The 10,256-nt window shown below is 43.1% G+C and overlaps 1 protein-coding gene across 2 annotated transcripts; it reads right to left on the minus strand.

Moving 5' to 3' along the window:
- Positions 1 to 3,313: 3,313 nt before the first annotated feature.
- LOC146178909 (uncharacterized) lies at positions 3,314 to 9,447 on the minus strand. 2 transcript variants are annotated; one of them, XM_084578651.1, is made up of 3 exons: positions 9,289 to 9,447; positions 4,754 to 4,829; positions 3,314 to 3,542 (listed from the first exon to the last, which is right to left on the minus strand). In XM_084578651.1, exons 1-3 carry the CDS (start codon positions 9,342 to 9,344, stop codon positions 3,345 to 3,347), a joined length of 330 nt encoding a protein of 109 aa, XP_084434777.1. In that variant the 5' UTR covers positions 9,345 to 9,447; the 3' UTR covers positions 3,314 to 3,344. The 2 variants fall into 2 exon arrangements, with proteins under 2 accessions (XP_084434777.1, XP_084434778.1); XM_084578652.1 differs by lacking the exon at positions 9,289 to 9,447 and adding an exon at positions 7,107 to 7,247.
- Positions 9,448 to 10,256: the final 809 nt, after the last annotated feature.

Here is a 10,256-nt window from a genome sequence, read left to right on the forward strand (position 1 = left end):
AATTATTAGACATATTTTTGCGGCCGCGTTTATAGCAAATGTTTAGACACCAAAAGCAACAAAGAATAGAAAGGAGAACACCGTGTAGCAGAGTTAGTAATATTTCAGCGAGATTGTGGCCAATGGCCCGTGCCGACGTCAGTGGCACACACACTGCTCATATTGCCAGGTCTTCAAAGGAACCGCAGCGTAGAAGCCCTGCTGCCATTTCTCCCGTCGGCTGTCGTCGAAGCCAAACGAGCCGAATGCACTCGCTGTCCCCTCTCTTTTTCCACAAGAGGTCACCATGCCGGTTTCGGGACACGCACTCGCTAATCCCATCCACACGCGCACGCCAAATGGCATATGCAATACGAGTACTACCACACAATTTCGGAGCACTGAAAACTCAGGTGGTACGCCGAGAGAGGCAAATTCATGACAAAAAAATTGCGTGCTTCGTCCCAGAAGGTGAGCGCCATGTTACATGCCCTGAAGACTTGTTGTACAGCTTCCGCTTGTCGCAGAGGAGGAATTTTTCACCTGATGGTAGGAAGAAGCCCCGCTCTTGACCTGACCGGCTTTCATGGTAAAACCTGCTGTATGAAAACGAAAGAACTCTTTGGCGCCAGTCGGAACGGGCGGACTGTTCACGTGCTTGTTACCATGTCTCGTCCAGCACTGTGGGAGGCTGCCGAGATACCGGTGGTCGAAGAGCTTGCTCCACTAGGCGCCAACAAAGCTGTTTGGGTTCCACTGAGAACTGGTATTTCCAAGTGAAGAACCCTTGCAGCAGCGCCAGAAACTGTTCAACTTCTTTGTAGAATGCCGTGACTCTCATGCCGTAGCATATCGGCTTGTGCGTGGCAGCCACGGGGACAAGTGCGCCGAGTCGAGATTTTGAGGGGCTGTTGGAAGCAACTTATCCCTACGACTCCGAAAGAAAATGAACCCTTGGATGATAAGCATAAGCTCTACGTTCACTAGGCGCAGTCCTCCCTCGACGCCCCAAAATAGGTTATTTCGGCACATGGGCTCTCACGCCGGGCTCGTGAGAAACTGATTGCAATTCTCCTCGCCCAGCATAGAAAATAGTAGCTATGATAAGGACAATGCACGTAGTGACAGTGATAATGATAGTATCGTTAGTGATGACAATACTATGAATGACAATGACAATGCAGTTAGGGACAACAGTCCTGTAAAGCGTCTTTCGCCATTTCCGCTCTTACGCAGGCTTATGTGCATTCCTGTATAATATATTCCTGAATATGCCTTTTTGCTGTATTTTCCAAGCATCACAGTAGCAGGCGTTTTCAGGCAGGAAAATTTGGAAATCTTCGGGGACGCTTTCGTGGTACAAATTCATACCAGAATATCACGTTTGCTGCATGGTGTATTGGGGTCTCACGCATCCCAAGACTGCGTCGGATGGTTTGTAGAGCCATTTACGAACAGATGGCGCATATACCATTCATATCGTTCCACTTCAACATTACACGAAAAACAAGTGAAGCCATAAAGTGCACATAAAGTTATATCAACATGTATAAATATAAAGTACATGTCCAATCAAAGCAAACGCTTTGAACTCGAGATCTCAGGTAACAAATGAAAACAACTATTTGCAGCCTAAAGTCTAGTTCTAAAGTTACTGTCTTTAGTAATCTTGCCCAAATCACCATAAGACAACAAATTACTTTGTTTTACCATTGGATGCAAATGAATTCATCGTGTTGCCTATCAGATTACGCCTCCGGACTGCAAACTGACTTTGAAAAACATTATCTGGCGAGTAACAATGATCCTCTTATTTCAAGTGGCAGATGCAACTACAAACGGCAGCTAGCGCAAGAAATCTACCTTGCGCATTTCCTTCGGAAATTTTAGTTTCTGAGGGGTGGTGTAGCTGTATTTTTGAAGTTCATTATTGAGCCTAATTCAGTAATCTATAATTCAAGATGGTGTATAGTGCGCTTCTTTTACATTGTTAAAGCTAGGGGGTGACACTGAGGCTGCCAGGTACGCTAGAGGAGGGAAGCTTTTTCAGCTAACAAGCACGCTTATGTATTATAAAACATTAAATCATATTCTAGCAGCTTACCGGTATCGCTCAAGAGGAAAGTATACAGCAGTTGCATCTTGCCTGTACTCACCTATGGGGCCGAAACGTGGAGGCTAACCAAGAGAGTTCTACTTAAGTTGAGGACAACCCAGAGGGCTATGGAACGAAAAATGGTAGGGGTAACATTAAGAGATAGAAAGCGTGCAGAGTGGGTCAGAGAAATAACTCAAGTTACCGACATTCTAGTGGAAATTAAGAAGAAGAAATGGACATGGGCAGGACATGTAGTTGAAGGGAGGATAACCGATGGTCGCTGAGGGTAACAAACTGGATTCCAAGGGAAGGAAAGCGTAGCAGGGGGCGGCAGAAAGTTAGGTGGGCGGATGAGATTAAGAAGTTCGCAGGGGTCAAGTGGATGCAGCTAGCACAGAACCGGGTTATTGGGGAGAAATATGGGAGAGGCCTTCGCCCTGCAGTGGGTATAATCAGGCTCAAGATGATGAAATCATATTCTAATTAATGTAGCTGTTGCGAATTAACTTGCATTGACATGGCTAACAATTGCTTCGCGTGGATAATTGCCTATGCTCTTTCTTGATTTTAAACTCGCTTGCCTTGGTTGAATATTACCTATGCTGCCGAATATGACACCAGGAACATAGATAGAGGGCTTCACATTTAGCAAGCTCTACGGAGGTGTCCATCTAGTCTGGGAATAGCCCGCCTGAATCAGTGCCCAAGTGTTTCGAATGGTTAGAATCCAATTTTAGTTGCGTTGTCTATTTTTTGCAAGGGGGAACAGCGCTCAAATATTCAGCCATGACTTGTGGTTTGTGATGTCTACACAAGCATCTCGCCAATCGCGCCCAGTAATGCCACACTTGTAGCCAGGCGCGTGCTCGTTTCGAGGAAAGGACCGACACACAGACAGAAAGTGGCTCTTCTACTAACTGGGTGTCTCGCCAGTGATTTACCGGCAGCAAGGCGCTCCACGAACTTCAGTTTTGTGTCAGTGCAAGGAAAATTCAATTTTTTTTATTCCGGTATTTTCCTTTTTGTCTTGGGTGCTCCAGGTGGTGAATGCTATTGTCAAGGGACGACGAGGACAAAGTGCTGTGCTCGCTGGTGGAGTGTGGAAACACGAAAACGACGAAGTGTGTGTGGAGTTCCGGCTGGGCACCGCTGGTCAACTGCCCACTTGTAAATATTTGTTAATACATCCACTGTCTGTTTGCGTGTATCTACGGTACATGATATAGGAAAATAAAATATTTTCGAACTTGCTGAGTGGCTGCTTTATTTAACGTGGAGGAACCAGCCTGTATCCCCTCATTGCCGGTGATTTTGGAGGCCTCGGAGGTCGATAATTGAGATGAACGTAACCATCAGGAATCCACTTTTTCGGATCGAAGCACTTTCCATACATCGGAAGGTGCTGCAGACGATAGCAGAGACAGCCTTTTGGGCACTGAGGTGTCTTTTCAAGTGGTTTGCAATTCTAGGGGAGGAGAAAATCAAAATGAGTATCCTAATGGAAAAGAAATAGATATCAGTATCATGCAAGGTCTTTTTACTCCACGAAAGTGAGGAAAAGAAAACGTTCACAAACATAATTTATATAGTAAAAGTTTAAAATTTATGTACGGTGCTCTACGTAATGCGCCGCAATATGAACTCTGGATATGTCTATGAATGCTCTGAAGTCAAGGATGGGTTACAAAATAGACATACATCCCCCCCCCCTCCATCCCTACACCTTATACCAAATAAATATTCGCTTACTTTATTGGCCAGACAGACCAGACAGAAAATTTATTTGGCTCAAGAATGTGTGCCGCTTACAGCCTTAGACCATTGAAATTTTGAATTGTCTTATTACACATAGCAGCTGTTGTGTTTGAAACAACAACACTATTTATTAGTAACGTGATTACTTCTTTTGCAATCGCCTTGCCGGCGCTCTTCTCACATTTGATATTGCATGCCTTTATATTTGCCATCATCAGGACGAAAATATTTCCCTTCAAAATTCAACGTTAAAAATAGCCAGTGTCAATGCTTAGAGTTATGACGCACAATATTTCTTCAATGCCACAAGGTTATTGATTTATATAAATGGTTGATGTTTCTGTTTTTTTTAATAAGAAACAACTCAATGGCAAGTACATGCTCTAAGTTTTGTTGACAAAATAAATAGCCTCGCCAACTCGCTATGCTGCGCACCAAAGGCAGAATTCATATTTTGTCGACAGCAGAAGAAGAAGGTAACGCATCTATTTGATGCAGAGACAGTGGCTGTGTCATACATGCCAAACTGGCTAGCGCTAGCACATAAAATAATAGAATTCTTCTAAGAGCTTTCGGCCTGCAAACTTGTAAGGTGTACCTTTATAGGTGACTTCCACGAAAGAAGCAGCTTTTAACACCTACTGGACCAACTGAAATTCTTTCAAGCCTAAACTCGGCAATTTCATCAAGTATGCATGCCTGAAAACCCTTGACGAAGATACTACAATTTCCGGCAGGATTCACGAACAATCTGAACACGAATTGCCACAGCAGAGCAAGCATTAAAGATAGGCGTATGCGAAGAGAGCAGAACGAATTTCGCATTGGAAAAAAAAAACACAACTTAGCTGCGGCTAAAAGTGGTCAATGAAAAGAGCATATTTATTTTGCTACAGAAAAACGTTCGAAAAAGAATCCTACCTGGTTTTCGCACGGAGGATTTAATGTTCCGGGTGGCTGAGGGTGCCTGATCTGTTTGCTTCCGGATGTGCCTGGCCTGAAATGCGAGAAATCACAATTCATAACCGCAGTGAGTTCAATACATACATCCTGATGGGCCCCATTCTACACGCATTACCCGCTTTTAATATATTCCTGAAAATGTTTCCTATGTCATACGTCTGTAAAACCACCTTTATAAACCAGTGCGAATTGCCTGTGCGGCCTGTTGCAGGTGATGTACCCGTCTTTTTTAATAGCAATTTTTAAGCATAGTGAGATCGGACGGGAACTAGTTTAAGGAAACCCAAGACTTTTGCAAGACTAGACGTGGATTGGGAGCCTCGACATCCACCCTGTGGCATCCGGATCGGTACTAATATTCGAAGTCAACTTGCTTGTCAACAGGCCGCTGCGGGGAGCGATAGGCTCAATGCATGCGCAGCACTGTTATTTGTATAACGTTTTCGCTATGCGAAAAAAAAACAGCATAAAGAACTTGGGTCTGGCCACCGGCAGCCTGCGTCTAACGTAACAATATCTCTCGATGTGTGCACTACTGCACGAAGATCGGGCATTTAGGCTTATGTGCTTTTATTTGTTAATGCGCTTGCGCACACGTACCAGTGAGATTACTGCAAAACCTAAAGTTCGCTCGAATACGTAATCAGAAGATGTTTATCAGCTTTTTGATGTTGCTTTGTTTCACCTGCAAAATTATTATGTGTAATCTTAGGTTTTGGCTAAGCGGATATTTTATACCCGTATGTTTATGTTAATATTGTTTCTATGTTTTCGTGGGAGTATGAAGGAAGGGCTATGGAACGAAAAATGGTAGGGGTAACATTAAGAGATAGAAAGCGTGCGGAGTGGGTCAGAGAAATAACTCAAGTTACCGACATTCTAGTAGAAATTAAGAAGAAGAAATGGACATGGGCAGGACATGTAGTGCGAAGAGAGGATAACCGATGGTCGCTGAGGGCAACAAACTGGATTCCAAGGGAAGGAAAGCGTAGCAGGGGGCGGCAGAAAGATAGGTGGGCGGATGAGATTAAGAAGTTCACAGGGGTCAAGTGGATGCAGCTAGCACAGAACCGGGTTAAGTGGAGAAATATGGGAGAGGCCTTCGCCCTGCAGTGGGTATAATCAGGCTGATGATGATGATGATGAAGAAGGAATATAAATTACAGAAATTATCTTAGAACCTATCCCATGTTCTACACAATTATAAAAATGCAAAAGGATACACAAAAGCCGAGCTGCGCAAATATTTTGTTGAAAGGTGATTTTATGCCTATGTTTTTAAATTGCTGAATGTTTGCTTGGTTGACATTTTTCTCTTAAATTAGTATGCATTTTACCTGTTTCTATTTTTCTGCCATTTAGTGTAAAGCTTATTACTGAGTGTGCATGGGTATTTAATTTTTTTATTGAATATGATTACTGTGTCTATGACTGAATTTAAAAATTCCTTCACCACTCGTGTGCCCTGCTTGTATGTTGTTTTCTGCCCACTGTCAAGCTTCCAAGGCTGCTTTTATCCGGGAAACCAACCAGTTAAACCTGGAAATAAACTTATTATTGTCTTGTACTGTATAAATGAAATCCACTTCGCAATGTGCGTTCATCTTCGAATTTTGCAGGTTGAAGCGGGGTTACGAGCAAGATATGTAGTGGCCCCTGGTTTAATTTATTGACTACTGATGGATCCAGATTTCCTTCTATATGTGATGTTGTAAAATTAGGTTGGCTTCTACAAGAGGCTTGGAATGTTTAGAGCGAATGCCGCGTGAAGAGCGGCGAATAAGTGAAGCTGACGATAATTTTTTTTTGGTGTGGGTGCCCCCTTTGACGGACAGAGACGACAACAGTTTATAGTGTAGTCGCCTTATTTAGGTAGGAGCCGCAGGCCTAACCCGGTCAACAAATTCTGAAAAACAATTTTATGCGTAAACCTCACCAGATGGTTGGGGAATGTTGACAGCACAATCTTAAGTATTAAGAGCTGTAGAATATTTTTAATTCATGCGGGAATACAATGCGCAAACTTTCCCAGTGCTAATGAAGTCATAAGCAACCGCCTAGAATAGCTGTGCACAGATCCATTGCAACATCAGCCTGCCTGCAGGCGCTTCTCTAGCTTTGAGATCACTTGCAATGTCTTAATGGGAACGTATCATTGCCCACAGTTCGCTGTTGTGTCGTGGCTTTACAATTTAGCGACTATAAACCTTTCTGCTAATCAATGTGAGCAATTTAGCTTAATACAGGCAACTAATGCGGAAACATTTTTAACGCTTTCACCCAGTAATGACAGTAGAGAGATTTAGCTTACCGTGATCCGCGAGCCACCACCGTGACCTGCTACCGTTCGTGGGCGGGGCGCGCAAGCTGATTGATCTCGACACGGTAGATCTATGTGCCGACATCCAGCATGTGGCGCCATCTATCAGCGTCAAGGGATCTGGGCATGCGCAGTGAAACGCGTTGTGGCGGATCACGGTAGTGGATCGCGGTTCACGGTAAACTAAAACTCTCTAGTACCACCGATTTCGCCTCTAATCTTGGTAAGACAATACTTGCAGCCATTACATACGCATTTGAAATATACAATATGGGCAACCAAAAAAATATCAGAAAGCTTCGGAGCTTGAATGTTTTGCTTACAGCTTGGCGACTGCCAACACTTGCTGGGTCACGGCAAAGGCGCCCTTTCTGTGGAAAGAGCTCGATACGCGCTACCGCATAAAATTAGGTGAGGTTTGATTCCTCATATGCCATTTAAGATGTGTGAAAGCCTTATTTGGAATGCTGTTGCTGAGCGGTTTGGTCTGAGAAAGTGGTACTGTGTTCGGCAGCGTTAAACTTCTTTACCTCATTTGGGTCTTAGATAAAGGAAGGGCACAGTACCAGTCTCCCTTCACATTGGAAACCTAGATTTAGAATAACGGCATACAAGCATATATTTCAAGGTTAATTCTTATACCGTCAGTTTTTCTTTGTTTCAGACTGATCTTCAGATTGACTTGAATGATGCTACGTGAGCAGCAAAACGATATCACACCACCCTGGACGCTATAAAAAATCGATTGTGTCACAATCAAGGTACGAAATTATGTACATATTTTTTTCCGATACATTTTTTTTTTCATTTCTCGGCTATGACGACGCTTTTTTGAACAAGTGAGATGTATATATTATCGCCTGATAACGCTTCCCATACTCGGGCCAAAACGGTAGAAGCAAGCAGTGGCCTTGATTCGTGCTTGCGTTTCTGCAGTATGCCATCTAAGAAACTGCAATCACCGCATGGTCATGAACAATCTCCTTTGTGGTAATGCGCCATTTTTATGAGGGCAACAAAAACAGTTCTTGCGATGGGCCGACAGCGAATAAATCACGCTCCTAATTCCCGCAATGGCTCTCTGTAGTCATCGGCTTGTCTTGGCCAGAACTGCCTAAATATGTTGCATTTTGAACACCACAGGGCTTCAGCGCTTGCTCTCCGCAGCAGTCTGTGATGAACAGTCTAACATGCGTACCCCTTGGCGCTCTCTATAGCAGCCAGCCCCGACACGACCTCACTGCTGTTTCGGACGAGAAAAAATTACAGGCCATTTTCTTAGTTCGCCAAGTATGCTCTAAACAGTCATTATATTTGCTTTTTGTCTGAGACGAAATCAGTGACTGAAGTGTTGATGGTAGCTCACTCTAATATTATGGGACCGCTTAACGCATCATGAGAGGACATGCATTAAGAGTGTGTTTAATTTCCTTGTGCACGGATGAAGAGGGCGACATGCAATGTACAGCTCGTTGAGGAGCCGTTAAGCAAGCGGATGTGTTTAACGCGTCGTGTTGCCAAGGAAAGGGTTGAAAAAAGAATGAGGTCGACAGCTCCGTGTTCCACGAGTGCACGTTTTTCCATTGTTGTTTTGCTAGAGTGAGCAGTTCTGCTTATTATTCTTCAGAACAACTTCCTTACTGAATCTCGAAGACACAAAGAGAAGTTTAATGTTCTGGCATAAACTAATTATATTGCTATTCTGAGCTCTATTTATAAAAGCAGTTACGAAATTTTGAAACAAGCTTCTGCGAAGCGAGTGGAACAGTTATCAATGGGACTCTGTTCCAGGTGTCCCTGCCAAGATATTGTGGACGAAAACTCCGCGCAGGTAATCAGTTCAAACTACTAGCGGTATTGTACCCCGTCAAGTACGTTGTTGTGACTCGCAGCTTGGTGCATGAGAAAGGTTGGTGCAGGAAAGGTGGGAATGGCGGACGAAGGAGCTTTTCTAACCTCTAACGTAACTAACGAAAGATCGCTAAATATTAGAGAAAATGGCAGCACTGTGAAGAAATTTTTTATGCCCTTCTGGTTCGATAGATTAGGTTCTTCGAATTCATAATATTTAAAGCCTAAAACATTGCTTTGAATGACTTATATACTGTTTTCAAGGGAAATAATTACTGCAGGAGTAAGACATATTCATTTTGTCCCTTGAACGAATACTCACTTCACGGGAACGGCTGCGAGCAGTAAAGCCAGTAGAATTAAAGGGATGACGTTCATGTTAAAACGCTCTCCATGCAGCTTGTGAAAAATTCAGACGGCAAGCTCTGCAGACTGGCGGTTGCAGACAATTTATAGGGCCCTTAAAAGCTGTGCTACCATTACCACCGCGAGCGATTATACCTATCAAACGAAAAAATTTTCTTGCAGCATGCTAATGACGTGCTTGGGATAGCGAGTCATAATGTCTTACAAATTATGGTGGCGCAATGCGATTATAGAAAGCAATATAGAGACATTTAGTAAAAGTTTTAGGCACCTACTGCATTGCAAATAACAGACAGCAGATAAGGGCGCATTAAAACAGCCCTGCGGGCTTTTCAGTCTGCGTTGCATATTCTCCTCTTTACTGCGGAAGTGGTTTATTATTGCGGAAGCGCTGGTTGGGGGAAAAGTTAGAAGGTACTACATCATACACACATTCCACCTCAACAATAAACAAGAAAACACGAATTGTAGTACATCGAGATAGGAAATGTGTTGACCGGTTTTTTGAGCCAGTCCAGATATGATATTATACGAAATCATGGCATGCAGTTTATCTCCACGTCGAACTTTAAGTTCTGAGCTGCGTAGCACTGAATATGGATTAAATTGCAAAATATTCGCAACAGAAACGAATGTGTCCTCATCGCTTATATGATTTTGTGCATTTCATTTCACTGGTACGGCAGCTAATTAGTTCCTCAAATTCCTTTTAGCAAAGATATGTTTAACGCTCAAATATTTCAGGAGCACTTTTAAAGCGAATAAATTTAATAATGCATAACATAAGCCCTAATAATCTCATATATACAAAACTTGGTTCAATGTGTTCTAAGAAGTTTGACCTTTGAGCTGCGCCGCGTGGTTCTCTTTCTGCAATATAGTGATTTTTTTGTATTCGTTTCATGAGTTTTGCCTCGCAATAAC

The sequence above is a fragment of the Amblyomma maculatum genome, chromosome 9, assembly GCF_055883805.1.
Source record: "Amblyomma maculatum isolate TAMU_Amacu chromosome 9, ASM5588380v1, whole genome shotgun sequence".
Taxonomy (NCBI): domain Eukaryota; kingdom Metazoa; phylum Arthropoda; class Arachnida; order Ixodida; family Ixodidae; genus Amblyomma; species Amblyomma maculatum.

Excerpts from the sequence above, each read along its gene's own strand:
- LOC146178909 (XM_084578651.1), bottom strand. The coding sequence starts at position 9,344 with ATGAACGTCATCCCTTTAATTCTACTGGCTTTACTGCTCGCAGCCGTT. Across the intron at positions 4,830-9,288 it reads CTCGCAGCCGTTCCCGTGAA|GCCAGGCACATCCGGAAGCA; the intron begins GTGAGTATTCGT and ends CTCGCATTTCAG. Across the intron at positions 3,543-4,753 it reads ATCCTCCGTGCGAAAACCAG|AATTGCAAACCACTTGAAAA; the intron begins GTAGGATTCTTT and ends CTCCTCCCCTAG.